This window comes from Odocoileus virginianus, chromosome 14 (assembly GCF_023699985.2).
Source record: "Odocoileus virginianus isolate 20LAN1187 ecotype Illinois chromosome 14, Ovbor_1.2, whole genome shotgun sequence".
NCBI lineage: Eukaryota > Metazoa > Chordata > Mammalia > Artiodactyla > Cervidae > Odocoileus > Odocoileus virginianus.
The window spans coordinates 35,784,382-35,811,130 of NC_069687.1; the positions used below are offsets into that span (position 1 = coordinate 35,784,382).

Below are 26,749 nucleotides of genomic sequence, written 5' to 3' on the forward strand. Positions count from 1 at the left end.
CCTGGGTTCCCTTACCCTCCTGCTCTCCACCCGGGTGCCCTTTCCCCATAAAATCTCTTGCTTTGTCAGCACATGTGTCTCCTTGAACAATTCACTTCCAAGAGTTAGACAAGAGTACAGTTTCAGGCCCTGGAAGGGGTCCCCCTTCCTGCAACCGGATCACAAAGAATGGAACACAACTGAGAGACTGAGCACATATGCACACATGGTATATCTACCCAGAAATATGTCTATTGTGATTTTTATCTTAAGGATATGAAAGTTTAATAAACATTGACTTTTTAATTAAATAGCATTCACTTTCTAAATATTTTGGATATTTCAAAATATCTGTTATTGATTTCTAGCTCAATCCCACTGTGGTTATAGAACATACTTTGAATGATTTCAATCCTTTTAAATTTATGGAGATTTGTCTTATGGTTCAAAATACGATCTAGTTTGGTGAATGCTCCATTTGCACTTGAAAGGAAGTTGCCTTCTGTTGCAGTTCAGTCGAGTGTTCCATAATGTCAATAAGGTCAAGTTGGCAGTGTTGTTCAAGTCTTCTGTATCCTTATTTATCTTCAGCCTGCTTGTTCTATCAGTTATTGGGAGTGTTGAAAGCTCCAACTATTGTGTGGATTTATCTATTTCTTCTTTCAATTCCATCAGTTTTGCTTCTTGTGTTTTGAAGCCCCATTGTTAGATGCATAAACTTTTAGGATTATTCTGTCCTCTTGATAAACTGACCCATTTGTTGCCATCAAACATCTCTTTGTATCTGATATATTCTTTGTTTTGAAGTCACTTTGTCTGGTATTAACATAGCTACTCCAGTTTCCCTTTGATTATTGAAGTAGTATGTATAAACATTGTACATATAAGTAGATTTTATTTGTTAGGGTTCTCCAAATAAACATGTATAAATATATACAAGCACATATAAAATAAATTTTATTATTAGGAATTGGCTCATGTGATTATGAAAGCTAAGAAGTCCAATGATCTGCCATTGCATGCTAGAGAACCCAAAGCCCCTGGTGTAAATTTCAGTTTGACTCTGAAGGCCTGAGACCCAGGAGTGCCAATGGTGTAATTCTCATTCCAACGACAGGAGGAGACCAATGTCTCAGATCAAGTATTCAAGTAGAGAGAGAAAATTCAACATTTCTCTGCTTTTTTTGGTTCTATTTGGGCCCTCAATGGGTTGGGTGGTCCTCATCTACATTGAGGAGGCCAATCTGCTTCATTCTATCCACTTTCAAATGGGAATCTCTTCTGGAGATGCCCTCACAGATACACCCAGAAAAAAAATGTTTAACTAGATATTTTGCATCTTGTGGCCCAGTCAAGTTGACACAATATTAACCATCACAAGTCCATCCCTTATTAGCTTGGCACCCATGCACATCTCTAAACTATACTTAATCTCCAAATGAAGATAATAATAAGGTCTTAATTCCACCTAACTCTCTTACATACAATTGAAAACATACTCATCCTTTCCCCAGAAGAGGAGGCAGAGAACTTGAGAGATGTTTACTTTTCTCCTCGATATCCTGTAACATAAATACTATGATGCAAAATGAACAATACTTACATGCATGATGTAAAGTATGTTGCATGATAGGGAAATAAGGAAGAAAAGAAAAAAGTTATATTTGCTTAATATACATGCACAAATTCATAACAAAGCAAAGAGAAAATATTCATGACAATTATAGCTCCCGTCTCTACTATACAGCTGGTCATGTGGACACAGCCTAAGAATCTGAGTATAATGCACATCTGACCATTGCTCCTTCCACGCAAAGTGAAAAGCCAGGTGCCCTGCTCCAAGTTCTGTCCACCAGGAGGGTTTCCCTTCCTGCTGTTTTCAGAGGAAGGGCTGTGGTGTTGTAGCCATCTGCTCCTGAGTGGTGACTGCACACTGTGCAGACCCATCTGTAAACCAGGTCTGAGTTGTCCCTTCCTCTGTCAGCTGATTGCGGCACTCATCATGCACCTAGGGGTCATAGGTGCACCCGGGAGAAAGAGGGCAGGATAGCAGGAGTAGGGAGTCTGGGCATTTGGGTCACACTGTCACATAACTTACGCTCTTCAGCCTGCTCAGGCCCAATCACGTATGCATCACTGCTCTTTGATGATGGGATGCTGCAGTGCTCATCAGCTTTCTGGCTCGGTGGTCAGATAACACCTGGTCCACGGTGTGCAGCTCAGCTCACATAGTAACTTGGTGACCCACAATTAAGTGTTCCGTCTCTACTAAGGCCTAGTAACAGGCAAAGAAGAGTAATTTGTTTCTTGAAAGAAGAGTAATTTGCAGAGGGTGGCAGGCCTTTGCTCCAAAATACAAAAGCCTATTGTAGCACTTCTTTTGCTGTGAAGTGAGAGGCCCACTAGGCATTGTGCCTTTTCTTGGTTGTAGGAGCAGCAGGATGCAATAACTTATCCTTCCCCATAGATAGGATATCTCCACATGGTCCCATACCACTGGACCCCTAGACATGTCACTGAGGGAGATGCTCTCAGTTTAGGTAGATATTTCTCAACCTCGAACATGTTAAGGTTTTACCAATAAATCTAGAGTAGTTGCTATTTCTTGCTCACTATCAGCAATGCAATTGTGTGATGTGATATTCTGTAAAAGAGAAAGGTGATCTATATTCCTATGAATTGTTATGCCATAAGTCCCACTTGAGCATATCGTGGTGTATGATCCTTTTAATACCCAGTTGAACTTGACTTGCTAACATCTTACTGAGGACTTTTGCATCTATATTAATCAGGGATATTGGTCTGTAATTTTCTTGTCTTGTGGCATCCTTGTCTGGTTTTGGTATCAGGGTAATGCAGGGCTTGTAAAACGAGTTTGGAAGTGTTCCTTCCTCTTCTATTTTTTGGGTAAGATTTTTTTTTGAGAAAGATTGGTATTGATTCTCCTTTAAATGTTTGGTAGCATTTACTGGTGAAGCCATCTGGTCCTAGACTTTTGTCTGTTGGAAGAATTTTTATTACCGATTCAATCTCCTTACTGGTAATTGACCCTCTCATTTCTTTCTTTTTATTTTTTAAAGTTTTTTTTTTTTTTTATGTGGACCATTTTTAAAGCCTTTATTTAGTGTTACAATATTGTTTCTGTTTTATGTTTTGGTCTTTTGACTGCAAGGCATATGGGATCCTAGCTTCCTGAGTAGTGATTGAACTTGCATCCCCTGCCTTGGAAGGTGAAGTCTTAATCACTGGATGGCCAGGGAAGTCTCTGTCTTTTTTTAAAAATAATAGTCCTTAGCCCAAAGGACTAAGTCACCTATGTCTAACTTGCTAGCTTATCTACTCTGTTAATTGCATGCTAAAATACTAGTTTTTTACTTCATTACCTTTATCAAGAACTTCTTTTGATAACCTGGTGTCTTCCAAATACAGTATAACTCAATTTGTCCTTCAACATTCGGCCCTTTGCTATTTAGCTGTCTTTATCTCTTAGTAACACCTTTTTGGTACAGTCATGGGGCTCCACTCCACACTCTATGAAATGTTACAGATTGCAAAATGTCCCCATAGACCTGTCTACCCCCATCCACACGCCTGGCACATTCTCACCATCTCAACTCTAAGCAGAGCCACTGAAGGTTGGATGTGAGATAATTATAATTCCACTGGAATGAAAGTAAAGATAAATTTCAACTCCCCCATCTTTCTCAGAAAAATTTAAAAAGTCCTGGTGAACCTGTCCTGCAGACTAATAAGCAATTCTCCATGTTCCCTGTTTTCAAGATAGAGTTTCTTTTTGACTGCTGTGCAATTCAGGTGTTAGGGCATTGGTCAATTTAATCCTCCCAAGAGTTACTTCAGAATATTAGGAGGAAGTGGTAGGTAAGGTAGAGGGAAGGATTTCTTATCTTGTGTTTTCCGATGGCTCTCAAATTGAAAAAGAAACTATGAGTCACATATATTTAGAAAATTGTGTTCTCCAAATTTATCTTGCTTTCAGGATAAGCACCTAATGCTATAAATAAAATCCAGGACAGTGTGTCCAGAAGGAATACAAACAAGTAATATTGTTTTATTGGATAAATAAAGTTTGGTAAAGCAGAGGGAAGAAGCAAATGGCATTTCCCAGGTCATGTCTTAGTGGTTTCTATATGTGCACAAACACACACGTATTTTTGTGATGAGCCCCACTGCCCTTCCCTCACGTTGCTCCTGACTCATCCCATGTTTTACACTGTCCTGGTTTTAGGGATACTTAAAGTAAATTAAAAAGAAAGAGAAATTCTGAAGAATGATAATTCTCAGACTGTAGCTGTAGAAAATTTCTTGCCAGAGAGTTTCTTTCTGTCAGGACGTAGATCAAATATTCTGATTAGCTTACAGGTTGCTACCATGTCTGATTGACATGCGTTTTCTAGTTTTATACTTAGATAATCTGAAGGGTAACCATGGAGTTGGGGACTAAGTCACCTGAGAATAAAACGCTGTTAGAAGATGTCTGCTGTAACCTTGCTGGAATCCCTTGAGGGCTCCAGAAGAAGTGCCTGGTCTTCGATTTTATGGTTTAAAACTGTGGTGGTATGGGGAAAATCTCAATTAAGCAATCCCCCTGGCTTCTTTCTCTGGAAGCGTGTCTTCTTCTTCCCATTTGTGGCTTTTTGTTTTCCTGTTTTCTGGTAAAACTGCCTTCTTAGCAAAGTCAGCCAAGCTAAACGTCTCTGATTTTCTGGCAGAACACTGCCCTCACTGTTGGGTTAAAGGGCAGAGTGCTGAATTGCAAAATAATGTCATTCAGAGGGCTTCAGAGTAGTGCTGACCCATTAAGCAGTCTGTGAACATCACCGAATCTCTATCCTAAAGTAAACACAAGTTGAAAAATGATTACATGTGCAAGTAATAGTGAGGCAAGCAGCAGGAGTAAGACTGGAAAACAAATCTGTAATTTCTTCAAAAGTACTTGAATATATGTTTTCTCTATAACTCTATTTCCTGAGATCGTCAAGAAGTCTCTCCCCGCTGAGTAACGTGCCTGTGCGTGAACCATAGAGATGAACCATGGAGGCCAGTGGAGGATTAATCAAAAGAGAGGCATCAAGGGGTGTGGGGGTGGGCCACTCTGAGTGGATGGTAGTGTTTGGGAGGGGTTAATGGAAATACTTGTTGAGGTGAGCAAATAGATCTAAATTTCTCCTGTCACACAACCTGACTGTGACTTATTCTGCACGTTATGAGAGCAAGCAAGAAGGCTTCAGTGGGAAATTACAGTCTGTAAGAGGCTGCCAGAGCAGCTGAGCTGGATCCTCTGACTAGAGGGGCCACGCTGTTTCCACCCTCCCTAGAAGAGCAGCAGCATTCAATGAGCTAGGAATGTGCCATGTGGGGTGGGATAATCAGTTGGCTTTATATTATCAATCATGGAATTTATGTCAAGATTTGTGATTCTTTTTTTTTTTTTTAAGATTTGTGATTCTAATAATAAATCTGTTACTCATTAATATTTATATTGAATAGTTGACATTTAGTTAATGAAGATTCTGTGCCAGATTTCTACATTCTTTACCTGTACACTAACATGTCTAATCTTCACAATAGCACCTTGAGGTAGATAAGTATGATCCCAGTTTCAGTTCAGTTCAATTGCTCAGTCATGTCCAATTTTTGTGACCCCATGGACTGCAGCACGCCAGGCCTCCCTGTACATCACCAGCTCCTAGAGTTTACTTTAACTCATGTCCATTGAGTCGGTGATACCATGCATCCGTCTTCTCCTCTGTCCTCCCCTTCTCCTCCCGCCTTCAATCTTTCCCAGCATCAGGGTCCTTTCAAAGGAATCAGTTCTTCGCATCAGGTGGCTGAAGTATTGGAGTTTCAGCTTCAACATCAGTCCTTCCAATGAATATTCAGGACTGATTTCCTTTAGGATGGACTGGTTGGAATTCCTTGCAGTCAAAGGGGCTCTCAAGAGTCTTCTCCAACACCACAGTTCAAAAGCATCAGTTCCTTGACGCTCAGCTTTCTTTATAGTCCAACTCTCACTTCCACACGTGACTACTGGAAAAACCGTATCTTTGACTAGATGGACCTTTGTTGGGAAAGAATTGTCTCTGATATTTAATATGCTGTCTAGGTTGGTCATGACTTTTCTTCCAAGGAGCAAGCATCTTTTAATTTCATGGCTGCAGTCACCATATGCAGTCATTTTGGAGCCCCCAAAATAAAGTCTGTCACTGTTTCTGTTGTTGCCCCATCTATTTGCCATGAAGTGATGGGACCGGATGCCATGATCTTAGTTTTCTGAATGTTGAGTTTTAAGCCAACTTTTTCACTCTCCTCTTCCACTTTCATTAAGAGGCTCTTTAGTCCTTCTTCGCTTTCTGCCATAAGGATGGTGTCATCTGCATATCTGAGGTTATTGATATTTCTCCCAGAAATCTTGAATCCAGCTTGTGCTTCATCCAACCCAGCATTTCTCATGATGTCTTCTGCATATACCTTAAATAAGCAGGGTGACAATATACAGCCTTGACGTACTCCTTTCCCTATTTGGAACCAGTCTGCTGTTCCATGTCCAGTTCTAACTGTTGCTTCCTGACCTACATACAGGTTTCTTAAGAGGCAGGTCAGGGGGTCTGGTATTCCCATTTCTTTAAGAATTTTCCACAGTTTGTCATGATCCACAGAGTCAAAAGCTTTGGAATAGTCAATAAAGCAGAAATATATGTTTTTCTGGAACTCTCTTACTTTTTTGATGCTCCAAAAGATGTTGGCAAATTGATTTCTGGTTCCTCTGCCTTTTCTAAATCCAAGCTGGATTTAGAAAGCTGGATTTCAACAGAATGTGAAGTTCACGGTTCACGCACTGTGGAAGCCTGGCCTGGAGAATTTTGAGCATTACTTTGCCAGCGTGTAAGATAACTGTGCAGTAGTTCAAGCATTCTTTGGCATTGCCTTTCTTTGGGATTGGAATGAAAACTGACCTTTTCCAGTCCTGTGGACACTGCTGAGTTTTCCAAATGTGCTGGCATATTGAGTGCAGCACTTTCACAGCATCATCTTTTAGGATTTGAAATAGCTCAACTGAAATTCCATCACCTCCACTAGCTTTGCTCGTAGTAATGCTTCTTAAGGCCCACTTGACTTCCCATTCCAGGATGTCTGGCTCTAGGTGAGTGATCACACCATCATGATTATCTGGGTCATGAAGATCTTTTTTGTATAGTTCTTCTGTGTATTCTTGCCACCTCTTGTTAATATCTTCTGCTTCTTTTAGGTCCATACCATTTCTGTCCTTTATTGTGCCCATCTTTACATGAAATACCCCCTTGGTATCTCTAATTTTCTTGAAGAGATCTCTAGTCTTTCCCACTCTATTGTTTTCCTCTATTTCTTTGCACTGATCACTGGAGAAGGCTTTCTTATTTCTCCTTGCTATTCTTTGGAATTTTGCACTCAAATGGGTATATCTTTTCTCTTCTCCTTTGCCTTTGCTTCTCTTCTATTAACAGCTATTTGTAAGGCCTCCTCAGACAGCCATTTTGCCTTTTTGCATTTCTTTTCCTTGGGGATGGTCTTGATCCCTGCCTCCTGTACAATGTCACCAATCTCTGTTCATAGTTCTTCAGCCACTCTGTCTATCAGATCTAATTCCCTTGAATCTGTTTGTCACTTCCACTGTATAATTGTAACGGATTTAATTTAGGTCATGCCTGAATGATCTAGTGATTTTCCCTACTTTCTTCAATTTAAGTCTGAATTTGGCAATAAGGAGTTCATCATCCAAGCCACAGTCTGCTCCCGGTCTTGTTTTTGCTGACTATATAGAGCTTCTCCATCTTTGGCTGCAAAGAATATAAGCAATCTGATTTCATTATTGACCATCTTGTGATGTCCATGTGTAGAGTCTTCTCTTGTGTTGTTGGAAGTGGGTGTTTGCTATGACCAGTGCGTTCTCTTGACAAATCTCTGTTAGCCTTTGCCCTGCTTCATTCTGTACTCCAAGGCCAAATTTGCCTGTTACTCCAGGTATCTCTTGACTTCCTACTTTTACATTACGCTCCCCTATAATGAAAAGGACATCCTTTCTGGGTGTTAGTTCTAGAGGGTCTTCATAGAACCGTTCAGCTTCAGCTTATTCAGCATTACTGGTAGGGGCATAGACTTGGATTACTGTGATATTCAATGGTTTCTCTTGGAAGCCAACAGAGATCATTCTGTCATTGTTGAGACTGCATCCAAGTACTGCATTTCAGACTCTTTTGTTGAGTATGATGGCTACTCCAGTTCTTCTAAGGGATTTTTGCCCACAATAGTAGATATAATGGTCATCTGAGGTAAATTCAGCCAATCCAGTCCATTTTAGTTCACTGATTCCAAGAGTCAGTGTTCACTCTTGCCACCTCCTGTTTGACCACTTCCAATTTGCCTTGATTTATGGACCTAACATTCCAGGTTCCTACGCAATATTGTTCTTTACAGCACCGGACTTTACTTCCATCACCAGTCACATCCACAACTGGATGTTGTTTTTGCTTGGCTCCATCTCTTCATTCTTCCTGGAGTTATTTCTCCACTGATCTCCAGTAGCATATTGGGAACTTACTGACCTGGGGAGTTCATCTTTCAGAGTCCTATCTTTTTGCCTTTTCATACTGTTCATGGGGTTTTCAAGGCAAGAATACTGAAGTGGTTTGCCATTCCCTTCTCTGGTGGACCATATTTTGTCAGAACTCTCCACCATGACCCATCCATCTTGAGTGACCCTACACCACATGGCTCATAGTTTCATTGAGTTAGACAAGGCGGTGTTACTTGTTCCCAGTTTACAAGGAACTGTGTTCCATGATCCCAGTTTAAAGATGTGGAAATTGAAGTACAGGCAGGTAAAATGATTTTTCCCCCTGTCACACAACTAGTAAAGGGTGAAGCTGGAATGTGATAAAAAGAGTCTTGGAAATGTGTGTCAGGGTGAATCCCTCTAAGATTAGGGTTTAGACAAAAGTTCAGTTGTGGTATGTGTTTCATGTGGCCATTCTACCTAACTTCCACCAATCAATGATAAGGGAGGCTCCTTTCAGGATGGGTGAAGAGTAATAGTGGGGATGGATATGTGAAGAAGTATCAGACAAGATCTTGTGTGAATGAATTTATACTTGTTGAGAATATCCTGTAGTTATGGGTGGCTCAGCCCAAGTTCTGTTACAACTCTTTGCCCCATATTCTGAAATTGTCTTGTGGGATACTGTAGCTATTAGGTACATATGGCTACTTAAAATTAAAAACTTAATTTCTCTGATAGACTAGCCATATTCTAAGGCTAGTAGCTACCATATTGGCCAGTGCAGATATAGAGCATTTCCATCATTGGAGAAAGTTCTATTGGAAATGTCATTTGACTTAAAATAACCTGCCAAAGAAGTCAACTAAACTGTATTTCTTGCCTTCTTGCTTTGTTTCATGTGTGTTAATGCTTTGGAATAGCTCCTGACTCCATTAAGAATTTAATTAAATCCATTACCCCAAAATACACCTATGCAATTATACACAGAAACTTTATGACTTCAGGTGGGATAACAGACTTTCTGTTTAATAGTTACCCATTAGTGCATAGCAAATTACCTTAAAGCTTAGTGGCTTAAAACAACATAGATTTATTATCTCATACAGTTTTGTGGTTCAGGAATCAAGGAGTGGTTTAGCTTAGTGATTCTGACCCAGGATTATGGTTAGATTGTACTGGGGTGGCCAGATTTAGCAAATAAAAATACAAGATGTTCAGTTAATTTTGGAATTTTAGAAAAACAATAAATGATTCTTTAGTAGAAGTGTGTCCCATGAAATAATCAAGACATGCTTTTACTGAAAAAAGTACTCATTGCTTGCCCGAAATTCAAATTTCATTGGGCATTCTATATTTTATCTCATAATCCAGTCAATGTGTCAACTGAGGCTTCAATCATCTGAAGGCTTTGCCCAGGGCTCATGCATTCATTTCCAAGATGGCTCCTTAACGAACCTAGCAAGTTAACTATGGTTGTTTGTAGAAGGAATCAGTTCTTGGCCACATGGATCTCTTTTTGGGCTGCTTGAGCATCCTTATGTTGGCAGCTGGCTTCCTCCAGAGTGGGTGATTCAAGAGAAGGCAGTACCACTTATGACCTTGCCTTGAAAGTCACACACTGTCATTTCTGAACTTTTGTATTGATTGAACAGGCATTTCTATTCACTGTGGGAAGAGGGTTACAGGAACACCAGGAGGCAAGAATCATTTGGAGCCATCTTGGAGGCTGGCTCAATCCTCTGGAAATTATACACAGATGTCATAGAGTATAAATTTAATGAGGGTAGAATTTTTCTACTTTTTTTCCTCATCATTGTAGCCCCAGTGGCTGTAACAGTGCCTTACACCTTTATATGCACTCAATAAATATTTGTTGAACAGATGAATAAATGAGACTCTGGTCTAAAATCTCTGACCTAAAAGACTCCTTTGGTTCCTAAAATGTTTGGTGGGAATGAAAGATATTTTCTCAAGAACTTGAGGATGAAGGGATTAGAATATAGACTAGAGGAATTTATAAGGAGAGACGTCAATTTAGTAAGTGTTGCCATTGTTTGCGAAAAGAATCCTAGAACTTGTTGGAAAACTGGGGATTTTTGAAGAAGGCACTAACATTCTGTTTCTAGACTTCTGTGCTAATCCATCGATTCTAGACTTGAACTGCACCATTTCCAGTCTCCAGCCAACCCTGCTTTCCTCAAACTGGGCCCCAAAATCCGAATTGCCAAGAGCCAGTTCCTTAATATCTTGTAACTGTTTGTCCTGAGTTCAGTGGTTTTCGTATACTGACAGACTCCTGGTTTTTCTCAAGTCTGGAGTCAGGAGGAGATCCTGCCAGCAACCAAGGACCTCTCTGTCAGTCCCGAACAGGTTTTTCCTCCAATTGCATGGCTTGTCCCTATACTTGCGCTACTAAATATAAAAGATGTAGTTATGATACCCCCTAGATTTTCTCTAATTGTTTAATGTACAGTGTTAAATACATTGTACCCTTAAAGCTGACTATCAGTTTATCTTTATTTTAGAAATCTGAACAAAGGGCCAGATCATACTTGAGCTCAGTGTTTGAAATTTTATGTCCACAAGACAAAAATAATAGCAAAAAATAAGGCTGCTAATGAATGACTGTGATAGCGGTGGTGTTAACTGAGTCCGGACTCTGTGTTAGAAGTTTCTTTGCCTGAACATGACTTCCTGTACATAGCTTTTCAGGTGTGCACTGTGAAAAAGAGTGAAGAGTTATGATTCAGATACCATGAAGCAGGTTAACACATATGCACTTGCACACACACACAATTCAAAGAGGGGAATGCTCTAGGATAAAAATGAAAGGAGACAGTGAGATTTAATACAATGTCAGGAAGGGCCTTTTGTAGAAAAGTCCCTGGGGTGCAATCTCGACACATAAATTACAAAGTAAGAACAGACAGGTTAAAGTTTGTCATAAGACTTTTTTAGAAAGAAAAGAGCATGAGTAGCAAGTCAAAACAGGCAAAGATATGAAAAGGGGCTATGTGTGGAAAGTAGCAGCAGTCCTCAGTGGCAGCAGAACTGTTTGACATTCTGTCATTTTTTGGGCATCTGCTGGGATGTAAGCTTCCATAGAAGGCTGTCCTGTGCAAAGGCCATGTGGCTGTCACCACTCACATCACAGGTTATTCCTCATGTGAACTGGTGAGTGTGGTTTTTGCTAACAGAAGCCACCAGGGAGAGTCTGGAGGGTAAGGGATATATACCACTACCTCAAGATCCCCATCCTGGGTGCCACCTCTTTCCTCAAGATATTACAAGTTTGTGAGTTGTGAGGATGAAGACAGGAGTCAGTTATAGAAAAAGCCTAGCAGTTTATTTCCTGATGGTTTACAGATGGACACTTATCTCTTTACACTTTCTTAGGAGGGTCTGCGTGGCAGCTTCGGCTGCTCTCTGGACACTGATACAGGGGTCCTGTCGAAGTGCTTGGAGCCCTGAAATGGAAAGAAGAGCAATGCCAACTGAGGGAAGAAAGCCAAGGCCCTAAGTTCGCAGTACAGGGAAGCCTCCACTAAGGATCAGAGCTACGTGGGGCTCAGGCCCCTGGGCTTATATTTCACCCTAATGGGTAGGATTTGGTTCCACAATTTAGAAACTATTTTGACACCGAAATAAGGGAAGAGAAGATGCTGACCTTGGGACCAGTAGGTTTATAAACTATCGAAAAATTGAAGTCTGTTGGGAATGGTGTCTGCAATGGGATGGAGCTGAGGGTCACCTTACACTCTGGAGAAAGTCCAGTATCTGGCGAGCATCAGAGACCACTGATGATGGGGTACACTATGATTTTACAGCTGATGTGGAACTTGGAGTGGTGTTAGTTTCTCTTTCTTTAAGAATATAACAGGGCTCTGTGCTATGGAGAACAATGTGGAGATTTCTTAAAAAACTGGAAGTAGAACTGCCATATGACCCAGCAGTCCCACTCCTGGGCATACACACTGAGGAAACCAGATCTGAAAGAGACACGTGTACCCCAATGTTCATCGCAGCACTGTTTATCATAGCCAGGACATGGAAGAAACCTAGATGCCCTTCAGCAGATGAATGGATAAGGAAGCTGTGGTACATATACACCATGGAATTTTACTCAGCCATTAAAAAGAATTCATTTGAATCAGTTCTAATGAGATGGATGAAACTGGAGCCCATTATACAGAGTGAAGTAAGCCAGAAAGATAAAGACCAATACAGTATACTAACGCATATATATGGAATTTAGAAAGATGGTAACGATAACCCTATATGCAAAACAGAAAAAGAGACACAGATGTACAGAACAGACTTTTGGACTCTGTGGGAGAAGGCAAGGGTGGGATGTTTCGAGAGAAGAACATCAAAACATGTATATTATCTAGGGTGAAACAGATCACCAGCCCAGGTTGGATGCATGAGACAAGTGCTCGGGCCTGGTGCACTGGGAAGACCCAGAGGGATTGGGTAGAGAGAGAGGTGGGAGGGGGGATCGGGATGGGGAATACATGTAAATCCATGGCTGATTCATGTCAATGTATGACAAAACCCACTATAATATTGTAAAGTAATTAGCCTCCAACTAATAAAAAATAAATGGGAAAAAAAAGAAAAAAAAAAAAAAATAATATAACAGAGATCTGGACAGAAACTAGGGTTGGTACTCACGTGTAGTCAGTTGTTCTCTGTCTATTAGCTCCACATATTGGTAGGTCAAATTGAGAACAATGGCATCTAAAATCAAGAAGAAGAAAAGTTACTGATTTTGCTATAGAGGAATTGGCCACGAAAAGTCAGGACAGACTCTGCACCTGGTCAGAAGTTAAGTGGTCTGAATAGTGAATGAACAAGCTAGGCTCCCCATGCACCTCCAGGATGATGTGAGAGTGATGTGTATGGAGTCTTGAGTCCTGTGACTGGAAGTGGTTGCTCGCTCACCATGTTGCTGGGAAAACACACTATGTCCTCCGGGGGGGCGGGGGGCAGGGCGCGGCGTGAGTTGTCAGGGTTTCAAACATATATGTCCCCTGTCTTCCAAAAATTTAGAATGTAGTTAGGGGGCTATGGTTTTTCCCGTAGTCATGTATGAATGTGAGACTGGACCATAAGGAATGCTGAGCACTGAAGAATTGATGCTATTGAAATGTGGAGCTGGAGAAGACTCTTGAGAGTCTTTTGGATGGCAAGGAGACAAAACCAGTCAATCCTAAAGGAAAACAACCTGGAATATTCATTGGAAGGGCTGCTGCTGAAGCTGAAGCTCCAATACTTGGGCCACCTGATGTGAAGAGCTGACTCATTGGAAAAGACCCTGACGCTGGGAAAGACTGAGGGCAGGAGGAGAAGTGGGTGACAGAGGATGAGATGGTTGGATGGTATCACCAACTCAGTGCACATGAGTTTGAGCAAACTCTGGGAGATAGTGAAGGACAGGGAAGCCTGGCATGCTGCAGTTCATGGGCTCACAAAGAATTGGACACATTTTAGTGGCTGAACAACAACAAAAAGGGGATCCTCTATAGGATCCAATAAGGGATCCTTAGGATCCGGCTTCCCTGGTGGTTCAGACAGTAAAGAGTCTGCCTGCAGTGTGAGAAACACAGGTTCAATCCCTGGGTCGGGAAGATCCTCTGGAGAAGGAGATGGCAACCCACTCCAGTATTCTTGCCTGGAAAATCCCATGGACGGAGGCGTCCAGCAGGCTACAGTCCATGGAGTCACAAAGAGTCAGACACGACTGAGCGACTTCACTTTCTTTCTTAAAGGTGGCCAACCCAGTGGGCCTATTCATTGTGGGCCTGATTAGATGGAATGGGTTTCATGATAAGACTTGATCCTCAGAGATCCATTTACTTTCTTCTTTTATTTTATAGATCAAACAAAGAGGCAACACAGTGAAGTTCAGTGAATTGTCCAGAATCACCTAACAGAGCCAAGGTCTGCTGGCCCCCACACACCCATACCCTTTTCACTGGTTATCACGCTGCTGCTGAAGCTCTCAGCTTGAACTGAGCTTAGAAGGTTGACTATGGTTTATGTTAATGGGTGGTACAAAGGAAAACAATTTGGCAGGGGCTGCATGCTTGGATCAGAGACCTGGGGAAAAGAGGGGACAGTGACTTGGGACCAGAAGAAGCATGAAGGACCCGAACAGGGAGAATGGTCTGATAGAAAGAAAATGAGTGTTGGAAACTCAGAAGCTGTTACTGTAAGTCTGCAAAGAGAACAGGTTCTTTTGAGGGAAGATGTTGTAACACATAAAATGAATTTTCTGGCTTTTTTTGGTCATACCAATCATACTGGTCTTCCCAGGTGGCACTTGTGGTAAAGAACCCACCTGCCAATGCAGGAGACATAAGAGACATGAGTTTGATCCCTGGGTTGGGAAGATCCCCTGGAGGAGGGCATGGCAACCCACTCCAGTAATCTTGCCTGGAGAAGCCTATGGACAGAGGAGCCTGGCAGGCTACAGTCCATGGGGTTGCAAAGAGTCAGATATGACTGAAGCAAGAGCACACAATCATACCAGCATTCATGCTGGGGTAGCTTCCAGGCAAAGCAAAACAGGATGGCAAGGAGCAGACCTGTGAGTGGAGAGAGTGGATGTGGCCTCACCTGTGAGTTTGATGGCTGCACTCCTGATGGTCTCCCAGCTGCTGCTGAAGAAGGTGAATGAGTGTGTGTGGAGGATCCATAGGATTTCTTGGTTTCTCTTTGACTGGAAGAGATATGTGTTACAAAGAGGGCAACTGAAAGTGGGAGGGGCGGGTGAGCAGGGAAGGACTGGGAGTTTGGGATTAGCATATGCAAATTAGTATATATAGAATGGATAAACAGCAAGGTCCTATAGTATAGCACAGGGAACTATATTCAATATCCTGTGATAAGCCAGAACGAAAAAGAACATGAAAAGAATATATATGTATAACTGAGTTACTTGGCTGTTGAGCAGAAATTAACACAGCCCTGTAAATCAATTATACTTAAATAAATTTGAGAAAAAAAAAAAAAAGAGGGCAACTGAGAAGTAACTCTAAGAAATTCAGCATCCTATAGGCCCTAAGAACAGACATCAAAAGACCAGTGAGCATGCATACAGCCGTTAATTGTTCTGTTGGAAGGTGTCTTATGGCTATTTCATTCTAAATTTAATCAGGGTGGCACTGGAGCTTATAGGACTAATCAACAGATGTTTCAGGAATCAAAAGCAGATTCCAGCTGGAACTTGGGGATAGAGTAGAGAGTGATGTGGCAGGATTTCCGGTATCACTGTTCTTCCCAGATGGTTCTGGCTCTAGCTGGGATTCTTTGCTATGTGCTTTGCCTTCTGGGATTTGCCTGGACTCTTGGCCTGAATTTTTGGAAGCAGCACCTATCGCACACTCACCAGCTTCATGCAGAACTGCCTGTAAAAATCCCTGGCCCTTGGAAGATCCTGACCATCCAAGAGATGGTCTAATACCCCATAGAGTTCCTGGAGGCCCAGAAAAGGAATGCAGATGATCAGGACATCACGGCAAGCCTGGAAAACAGAGTTTTCTGTGTCATAGTGCATAATGCTAGTTCCCCTTCCAGAAGGGAAGGCAGGCTGATTGGTGTGTTGGGAAAAGAGCAGTAAAGAGTGATGCGAGGGCTAGACAGTGCTACCACCTTCCCAGTTTCAAAGATGGAAGTGCAAACTCAGGAAGTGATGGCCAAAAAAGAACCCAGGATGGGATAACTGGTTTTCAGGTTCATTTGAGAATGGTGTCTTCAGATATGGCTTCTGGTCCAGCCAGACCAGGCTTCCTGGCACCTCTTGGCAATGGGCAGAGGAGGAGGCGCAGCTGTCTGTGCAGGGGCCACTTACAGTTCCAATCTTGGGATTGGGGTCCCAGAGGTGGAGAAGGAATGAAATCATGCTCTTTTTTATTTCTTCAGCAAAAAAAATCTTCCACCTTCTTCCTGTTAGGGATGCCAGATTCTCAAATAAGAGGATGGCAGTCAGCCTCACATCATCCTGCTCCTGTGGTGACAGATGCATGTCATGGGTGAGTCCCCCACATGGCCATTCCCAGCTGGAATCCCCCCCAGCCCACTCTGCCCCTTCCCATGCAGGAAAGGAGCCCCAGTGCCTGCGCTCTCTTGTCACAGCTCCTGTGTGTTCCAAGAATGCCCTTCCTTTCCCAGTATCTCTCCACCCACATGACATGAGTTTAGAGATGGAGACTTGGTTTTTGACTTTGAGGAACTAGTGAGGAAATGTGACCACAGGAATAATAAACGGGGTGCTGGTGGCAGAAGGCCAGGGAGGGTTCTTGTTTATTCTGTATTTTATACATATTAGTCTGAATGCATCATTAGCCTGGAGTAATGGGGCCTCTGATCTAAACTGCTCAAGGTCTAGGATACTTCTCCAAGATCCCATACACTTTCCAAAGGGATTACAGGAAGCTCAGAAATTTGGGTTTTGGGTCTCAGAGAGAGAGAGAGAGAGAGAGAGAGAGAGAGAGAGAGGATAAACAAAAAAGTGCTTAGCCCCACTCCAAGGGAGTTATGGAGCTCCCTTGCTTACTGTCCAGGAGGGTTGGCGATGCTTTTTAAAAGGCAAAAGATTTATGTGACCTCAATGGGTGGTGGAGAAAGATGGCCTTCTGTTATCTCAGACACTTTGTTGATATGGTTTAGAGTTCTAACAAACTCTGATGAATTTTCTGGAGGTTTTCTTTTATCTTTCTTTTTCTTGAGGGAGTTGAGTATCTAGAAAACTAGTTTAAAATACCTATAGGAAGGCAGAGGGATAAGGGGAAAGGTCATTCTGGATAACAGAATGTTATTTAGATTAGCAACAAACAAGGACCAATAAAAAAGCATTCCCATGGACATGAGGGGGAGAAGACAGAAGAGTTAACTTTGATAGCAAAATAAAACGTGTGTGAGAAGTGGGCGTATAAACAGCAATGTTATGAAAAAGGACGCTAATAAAGATCTACCATAAAAAAATAAAGATGGCTTGTTGGGAAAAGGCTAGAAAAGTTAAATACATGAGATATGACCTTGTAGAATGGAGATGGAAGTAGACATGTTCTTTAAATGTACTAGAAGTAAGGTTAAGGTATATTTTTAAAAGATCTCCTTTTAGAAAGAGAAGCAACCCAATGACAAAGTATCCAAAAGCTAGAGTTATTTACTTTAAAAAAAAAAAGAACCCATTTGAATTTTCTAAAATCAAAGACCTAAAGATAGGTCAAGGAGGAATTAACCAATTGGGACAATGAGAAAGCAGAAAAGAGAAGGGCAGAAGTGTCTTGGGTGCTCAAAGAAGTATTAAAGTTTAATGTCCTTGTAATACAGAGTGACATGAGTGCTTGGGTGCTGGCATGGGAAATAGCAGTGAGCAGGGCCTGGAGTATGGGACAGCAGCTGTATTTTCTGTTCTACCATTTTTTCAAAGTGTCACCATATTTTTGGATTTTCAAGAAAGTACTTCTATAGTGAAAAAAAGAATTTGGAGATTACAGAATTGCATGTTTTATCTATTGAAAAATATAGGGGCAAAGTATCATAATTTATTTGCAGAAAGAAAGCATTGCATGCACATAGTTGCTTTAGTTGTGTCCAACTCTTTACCATCTTATGGACAGTAGCCCACCGGGCTTTTCTGTCTATGGGATTCTCCAGTCAACAATACTGGGGTGGGTTGCCATGCCCTCTTCCAGGGGATTTTCCCAGCCCAGGGATCAAACCTGCATCTCTTAAATCTACTACATTGGCAGGCATATTCTTTACCACTAGTACCACCCCAAAAGAGCATTACAGGACTGTAAAGAACATGTCATTATTAAGACTCAATTTTTGTCAAATTTTATGCAAATTTGATGAGGTTGATAACATACTAGAAATGAAAAAGTTTTAACAACCAGAAAGACTAGTTTTTTCTTTTGCAGTAAGAGTGAGAAACATTCTTTTGACCATAAAACTTGTAGAAAGACTTGTGATTATTGAAGGCTCAGATCCAAGAGTGTTACTAGCATTGAATCAACAACAGTCCAGAAAACCTAACAGGTGGGGGGCTCTCTGGAGCTGACTTCAGCTCTTTGTTGTTAAAGATAGTTTCAATTATCTGTGTAGTGAAGAAGAGAACATCTTTGTTATTTTACAGAAGATACTGAATTGAGTGAAAGCCCATAAACTACTTTTGAGTACAAAATGAGAATGAAAAGTAACACTAATATATTGGAGAAAGTAACACTAATGCCAGCAGAAAGCTGCTTTCAAAGGTCAGGTTTAGAGGAATACAAGAGGAACTGAAACACACAAAACTGGTGGAATATGGACTGAGGGCATGTATTACAAACTGGAATCTGGAGGTCGAGGTGGTTAGTAAATTGCTAAAGAGTCAGGAAGAAAGGGTAAGATTAAAAAAAAAAACTGGAGTGAATAAATAGGAAAAAAATGGCCTTGAGAGGTGATTTTTCTTCAGATTCTATTCAGTACTTCTCAGGTCTCATTTAGAGATACAACACAGTCACTGGCTTGTAAAATATTAGGGAGCTGAAAAATTAGGTTTATGGTGAATCATGAAGGAAATAAAGACTTTTCATTCTGGAGACTATCAGGTGAATAGGTAATTTAATAAAGCCTGAACGTTTAAGAAGGATGCACTAGAGGCAGCCAACAGTTTCCATCTCCTCCCATCACACAACAGGAGCAGACAGGTATAGATGATAAAAAATAGGTTTATGTTAGAAGTGAAATAGATTTCTACATTAATGACAGTGAAAAAACCAAGAAGAAATATTAAAAGCTAGTTTCCCAGGAGGTATAAAGAAAAATGACCTTCCTTTGCCTAGGATCATTGACTGATCTTTTCTGAAATGAGGTCTGTAAACCACATCAGGGGTTGACAAAATTTTTCCATAAAAGACCAAACGCTGAATAATTGAGACTTTGCGAGTCACATGGTTTCTGTAACAACTAATCAGTTCTGCATATGAAGTGTGAAGGCTGCCATGGATAATATGTAACCAATGAGCATGGCTGCGTTCCAATAACACTACACTTGCAAAAAGATGTTCTGGGTCAAATTTGGCCCATGAGCCATGGGGAAGTTTAATGACTCCTGGATGAAATGAACTACGCAAGCATTTTGAATCTTTGAAATCTTGCACATGAAAAAGATAGTGTTGGAGGCATCAACGTCTAGCCCTGTAATGAGTACTGTCATCATCTGTTTTCCCCAACAGAAAACATGGGGTAAGGATTTAAGTGTAAGGGATTTATGTGGGAGGTGAGCCCAGGAAGCAAGATGGACAAGAGAGGAAGACTATGAAAGGGAATATTAGTGAGTATGGCTGGTCTGCTGCAAGCACTGCCTGAACCTCTTTCTGTTCACTCACTTCTTCTGGGGAGGGAAGATTCCTGAACAGGTTCACTTACATCTTCAAAGAAGGTTCTTGTTTGCAGCACTATTTCTTTGAAGTAGAAGCTCACATCTCTGTCTGTGAGCAGCTCCAGGATCTTTTTTAGAGCCTTCAAGCTTTCACAGACGACCTCAGTGCGGGCCAAGTGATAGAGGCCTCTGATGACAGATTCTAGCATTATCTGCTTGTGCTTCTTCACCTATTTCAAAAAAAGGTCTCTTAATCTTGAAAACTGTTCTATGTGTATCTGGAATAGGGTAGGAGACCCCAGACAAGGGGACTGACATTCTATTAAGGTCACAGATCCTTCAACCCAAGAGCCACTAGTTCAGTAACTTATTTGGATTTTCACTTAAATTCTGAAATTAGCATACATGGTTACCCATGTGTAACCATGGGGTATGGGTTACTAAATAATTATTTTAAAACTCTACTTGTGTGCATGCATGCTCAGTTGGGTCCAATTCCTTGCAACTGCATGGACTGTAGCCCATCAGGCTCCTCTCCATGGGATTTTCCAGGCAAGAATAGTGGGGTGGGTTGCCATTTCCTTCTCCAGGGGATCTTCCCAACCCAGGGATGGAAAGTGTCTCCTGTGTCTCTTGCATTGGCAGATGGATTTTTTTTTTTTTTTTTTTTACCATTTAGCCACCTGGGAAGCCCCTAACTCTACTTAGATGAACTACTTTTTGTCCCTCCCCAACCCCCTTTACCTTGTGAGGGGCTCCAGAAGCTGTATTCCCGAGACCCCGGATGGCCATTTGCCTCAGGATGGGGTTGGAGTCCCAGGCGCTCTGATCCATCAGAACAAGCACATCGCGTAGATTCCCATGCTTCCAAAGGATTGGCTCCTTCATGAGCTGAAAATGACATACTTCTCCCCTTTATTTGAGGGAAGGGCCTCCCTTCAGGAGAGTTCTGAAGGCATCACAGCTATGATGAAAGGGTAGGGACCCAGCTGCTTGTGGAGCAGAAGAAGACGCCTTGGGTGAATATTCAAAACTGGCAGGAACTAAGCTCTATCGGTGAGCAACCCACAGGTCAAGGTTATGAGCTGATGAGAACCAAAACACCTAGTTAATACACATGCACGTGCTTAGTCGCTCAGTTGTGTCCGACTCTTTGCGACCTCATGGAATAAAACCTGCCAGGCTCCTCTGTTCATGGAAATTCTCCAGGCAAGAATACTAGAGTGGGTTGCCATGCCCTCCTCCAGGGGATCTTCCTAACCCACAAATCGAACTGGAGTCTCCTGCCTTGCAGGCAGATTCTTTACCAGCTGAGCTACCAGGGAAGCCCAGTTAAAAAGATAATTCTAATCTAAATGGGAAAACGGAGCATGGAAAACAGGAGTAACTGATGATGTTATTTCTCTGGACTGGCTGGGCCAGCCTTTACCCTAGAGCGTGGAAGGACTGTAGTATTGATATATTTGTTGGTTATATTTTGTTTTGTCTTTTCCAGGTTACTACTCTATCCTTCTCTGCTTTGGAGGTTGATGTCTACAGACCAGAGGGCAGGAAGAGGACAAGCCTGGGTTCTTTTTCCCTTCTCCCTCTGCTCAGGTACTGTACCCCTGGCAGTCACTGGGCCTCTTCACTCCCACAGCTCCCAGTGAAGCTCCCTCTTCTGCAGCTCTGGTTCCCATTGAACTCCTGAGAGAGATACCCCGTGGGACCCAACGAGCCTGCTGGGATGGCTTGCCTCAGAGAAGAAAGTGGTGCCCGTTATCCGGTAGTTCTCCGAGGAGGAGGTCAGGGATGGGAGGAGTTGTTCTGTGATGTTCAGTATGATTCCATGTTGCCACACGGCCATGCTCCTAGAAAACCAAGGCTCCCATTGTAGCGGAGACTTTTTTCTTTCTAAACAATGGAAGACACTTTAGTCTATTTCTCTATCAGGAAAATAAATTATTTTAAAAAGGGATGTTAACAAAGAAAGAGCATCAAGCCTTAAATTTTGTAACACCCTATCTAAGTACCTGACTGAAGTGTTCAGTTCAGTCGCTCAGTCGTGTCCAACTCTTTGCGACCCCATGGACTGCAGCATGCCAGGCCTCCCTCTCCATCACCAACTCCCGGAGTTTACTCAAACTCTAAAGTGTAGTTTGCCTAAAACTGTTCATTTGTATCAAAGTTTTTTGAGGAATTGCTGGGTTTGGAGCTGATCCTACCATGTCTTCCCAATCCCCTTTGATTTTTCCTCTGTTTTTCTTTTTTTTCTCCTTGACTCTAAGTCCTTGGTGGCGCAATGGCTTTCAGTGAAGTTGCCTGCACTGCATTTTCACTTTGTTTTCAGTTTTTTCTTTGGTATCTAGTTTTGGAGTATCTGAACATTACCTGGCCAGTGCACAGACTCCTATGTGGTGGGTATTGGGGCTGCTGAGGAGGCTCCACACGTTGTCTCCCTCATCAGATTCTTTGGTCAGCCCTTCTCTCATGGCCTGGGCCTGCACACACTTCAGAGCTGTAGTTGAGAGCCTGAAAGAGACAGTTGGCATCATAAAATAAATCCACACCGGGCAGGGAATTGTTAAGCCCCCAAGTCCATAATCCATAATAAATATCATCAAGTTGTCTGTATTCTGTATTTTCACATATTATACCTTGGTGCTCTATATTGATGTCTATGAATATGGTTACTTATAACCACTATATTCTACAGAATACATATAACACATTTTGTTTGTTTAAAAAAAAAATGTTCCCCACAATGGTCCCTTACTCCTGAATGAATGGAGGCTGTGCAAGGAAAACACAGGCAGCCTTGATCTCACACTTTGGTGTTGGGGCCACAGGGGATATTGACATGTCCGGAAGTCAGTCAATAATCCCACAAAATCTTAACCGCTCCTGAGAAAATCAAGCCCTGAGGATAGAAAGTGTGAAATACTGTATTTGAGTGGTTTAAACACAGCACCTTGGAAACCAGGTTGCATCTCTCAATGGATAGTGCATTGCAATTGTTGGCCAAACAGTAGTTGTGATGCAGTCTCTATTGATTGTGTATACAATTCGTGTACACAAACAGATTTAGGTATGGCTGTTTGAGCTGTCCCTGGAGGAGGACCTGGCCACCCACTCCCGTATCCTTGCCTGGAGGATCCCATGGACAGAGGAGCCTGGCAGGCTACATAGGGTTGCAAAGAGAGGGACATGACTGATATGATTTAGCATGCACACATGCATGCTTAGAGCTATAGGTATTTTACTAAAGTTATATGCATGTATGTACATGTGCTGAGCCTAACTGCTTGCTTTGTGGCTCAGATGATAAAGAATCTGCCTGCGATGCAGGAGACCCATGTTCAGTCCCTGAGTCGTGAAGATCCCCTAGAGAAGGGAATGGCAACCTACTGTAGTATTCTTGCCTGGAGAATTCCATGGACAGAGGAACCTGGTGGGCTACACAGTTTGTGGGTTCACAAAGAGTCAGATGGGAGTGACTGAGTGCATGAGCCTGCACGGGCAAGCAAGCAGACCCAACCCCTGCCCACCCTCCCAACATGCATGCTCACTGGGTCTAACTGCTCTTTAAAATGCCCTTTAATAGGTTGGTTTGACTTTGGAATAAAATTAGGCAAGAGAACAGGGAAGCAGAGCAATGTGTTACAGGATAAAAATCTATACCTAATAATTCTCAAGAGCTCTATGGAACAATATAAAATACGAATTTAATAGTTTAAGAAAGCACTAATTTATGACTTAATTGGGACCCTTTTTTACCTTTTTCAATGGTTCATGAAATAATATTGCTTCCTTCAATTGATGAAGTCTTAGATTTGAGGAAATATGATATTTATTTTTTCCTTGTATGGTGTATATGTGTATACTCAGTCGTGCTGGACTCTTTGTAATCCCAGGGACTGGGGTCCCCCAGGACCCTCAATTCATAGAATTTTCCGAGCAAGAATACTGGAGTGGGTCCCATTTCCTTCTCCAGGGGCTCTTCCCAAACTAGGGATTGAACCTGCATCTCTTGCATTGGCAGTCTCCTTCGTTGGGAGACAGATTCTTTACCACTAGTGCCACCTGCCTTGAATATTACAGAATTCCAACTTTCCTTGAAAGGTTTCAAGGCAAGAAGACAAAGGAAGTGGATGGGGCACTCTAGAGAAAAGGATTTGCAGCTTTTAAGACTGTTCTGGACAACAGCGCCTGGGTACCAGCTTCGGGAAGAGCTATGAGACTCAGAGATGGCGGGACCTTTTTTCTTCATGGATAGTTGAGGCCATGCCAGGCCCTTTTCTGGAGTCTCAGGTCAGGATGTCTCCAGAAGGCCCTCCTGCCTGGCCGTTTACCTGCAGGGGTCAGCTATCTGCTGCTGCTCGCCCTGCGGCATCACCCGCCGCCGGCGGCTGAGGGCGGAGGTGGGCATCTTCTGACCGAGTGTGCAGCTGACCAGCTTCAGGAGAAGCGCGAACAGCTCCGGGTACAGACTCCCGACAGGGGTGCCCGTCGACACCACTTCATACATGGCACAGGCCACCTGCGGGGAGGAAGGGTCTCGTGTCAGGCGGGGCTGACCTTCCAGGCTGTTGTCCCTCCACAGGATTGCTTCCCAGGTGGACCACACTTGTGGTAAAAACACACAGAAAAGGGAGAAAACGGAGGGTTTATTTTTCTGGAAACTTCTCAACTCAGGCTGTGTTTTTCTCTCAAGGCTCCCGTGTGGGGTGACTCCAAAGTCTAGTCAGCACCATCAGGTAGGCTTAGGGTCTTTTGACAACAATTAGATGTCTTGAAGGATAATTTGAAAACAGAGGCACAGATTTTCCTTGGGCTGATGAGAAATTGGCTTCTAAACATGATCAGCCACAGACAAAGTCATTGCCATACCACTGCCGTGATTGTCCAGTACAAACTGGAGTCGATTTAAAACCAGAGTATAAGAGGGGAAGAAGTGTGATTCATGCTGCACCGCCCAGCGCCAGGTGGGGACAGCTCAGATGTGTCGGGTTGTCCAACTCACAGATATCGCCTCTATCCCAGCTAGGTCATCTTCTAGCTCGTTCTCCAGTTTGTCGACTAAGGCTCGCAAGAGTTTGCCACTGGAAGCTGAGTTCTCAGCCAGAGATTTCCACAGTGTCTTTGTGTCCCTAGGGAAGGAAGGCAGGAAGCTGATGAGGCTCAACTCCTTGGGAGATGCGCTTTTCCATTGGATCCACTCTAAAATCACATTGTGATTATGACTAATCACAATTGCGGGGACGAGTGGACATGCCAACATGCCTGAGGATAATAAAGATGCTTTATTTAATAACCTAGCATTCGAGTCTTGGGTTGCTGTGGTTTGTTAATATCCATCAAGACAGAAACCTCTCATGTAGATGCATTCTCAGCAATCAGAAAGGGGAGAAATAATTACTTTCTAAAACTCACTTACTCCTATTTTAAATACACACACACACACACACACACACACACATACATATACACATACCTAAAATTTTCATCATCCAATGAGGACATATATTTGAAAAATACTTGGAAAACCATTACCTGTGATTTAAGCACTGTTTCTGAAATTAGTCAGGTGAGATGTTTTCAACTTTTGTTTGCTATCTTTCTCTCAAACCAAAAATTCTTCTCCAGTGCCTTACAGAGGGGTCTTCCCTGGGAAAAGGCTTAGTTTGACTCTACCTGTCAAAGGGCAGAGGCTTCTGTAAAAGGTTGGCAACCACTGCGTCCATGTGAAAGCTGGCGATCTGAGAGACGGCTTCCAGCATAAACTGAAAACTGTCCTCCTTTTGTCTGAGGACCGGCATGTGATGGTAAATTATGCCCAAGATCTCCAACAGCTAAAAAGAAAAAGCCAATTCAATCAGTGAATCACCATTTTCCCTTGACGTGGTTGGCTTAGGTCATGTACAGTCAGCAAGTTGTGGGTGGTGATTGATGAATTAGAAATAATGTTAAGGTAGTGATTGATTCTACACATGACCTGTCTCTTGCTCAGGACAATTACTGATAAATTAGGCATTTATCCTTAAATCAGTCTAGCAAACATTTAGTAAAAGGCAGCATTGTGCCAGGTGCGCTGAGTTAGCCACTGTGGGGGATTTACCAGGGTTGCATAAGATGTAGTCCTTTCTCAAAAGGATTGAGTCATCTCATAAAGGACTTCAGCTTTACATCCAAAGGCTTGTGCACAAAACTGTGTATGGCAAATGGTGTACAAGAGATTCACGGGACTGATAGGGGAATCCAGAAGTAACTGAGGTCACTGTGGAGCCACGTCTGGTCTGGGTCTCAAAGGATATATACCAATTCCAAAAGGCAAGGTGGAGATGGCGAGGAAAGGAATCCTCATCAGAAGGAACAAGACAGGTAAAAATGCAAATAGAACACCGAGGGTTCAGAGAGCAGTGAAGCTAATCTATCCTCCGCTATTGGATACATGTCATTATACATCTGTCAACACCAAAACTGAAATCCCTAGTGTGAATTGTGGGCTTTGGGTGATTATAGGATGGGTCAATGTAGGTTCATCAATTGTAGCAAACGTAACCTGAGGTGTGGGATGTTGGAAGTGCTGAGGTAGGAGGTGTACTGAAACTCTAACTTCTGCTCAGTTTTACTGTGAACCTAATGGCTTTAAAAGGTATAATCTATATAAAAACTACATGGAAGCCTGGTAGAAGCAGATGTAGAAAAGCTTTATGGAATAGGAGACTGCTTCAGTTTGGAGCACAGAAAGAATGAAGGTGAGAAAAAAGAGGAGGATAACTTGATAGAAAAGACAAAGCTGAATCCAAAAGGGCATTGAGGGCCACCTTTCTGAATTCGGGTGTTAGTCTGTGTGCAGT

General features: G+C 42.3%; 1 protein-coding gene across 3 annotated transcripts in view; it reads right to left on the minus strand.

The window, feature by feature from the left end:
- Positions 1-11,857: 11,857 nt before the first annotated feature.
- MROH2B (maestro heat like repeat family member 2B) overlaps positions 11,858-26,749 on the minus strand; it is a 72,278-nt gene continuing 57,386 nt past the window's right edge. For 2 of the 3 annotated variants that reach the window (XM_070476628.1, XM_070476629.1), the window contains 12 exons: positions 25,584-25,741; positions 24,913-25,039; positions 24,242-24,429; positions 22,281-22,421; positions 21,646-21,760; positions 20,655-20,801; positions 19,958-20,140; positions 16,389-16,544; positions 15,927-16,061; positions 15,155-15,257; positions 13,208-13,273; positions 11,858-12,000 (listed from right to left, as the gene is read on the minus strand). In XM_070476628.1, the coding sequence (XP_070332729.1) occupies positions 11,894-12,000; positions 13,208-13,273; positions 15,155-15,257; positions 15,927-16,061; positions 16,389-16,544; positions 19,958-20,140; positions 20,655-20,801; positions 21,646-21,760; positions 22,281-22,421; positions 24,242-24,429; positions 24,913-25,039; positions 25,584-25,741 (1,626 nt within the window). In that variant the 3' untranslated portion in view covers positions 11,858-11,893. Of the gene's footprint in view, positions 12,001-13,207; positions 13,274-15,154; positions 15,258-15,926; positions 16,062-16,388; positions 16,545-19,957; positions 20,141-20,654; positions 20,802-21,645; positions 21,761-22,280; positions 22,422-24,241; positions 24,430-24,912; positions 25,040-25,583; positions 25,742-26,749 lie in introns of those variants that run through there. The other variant, XR_011491203.1, reaches the window with a different exon arrangement.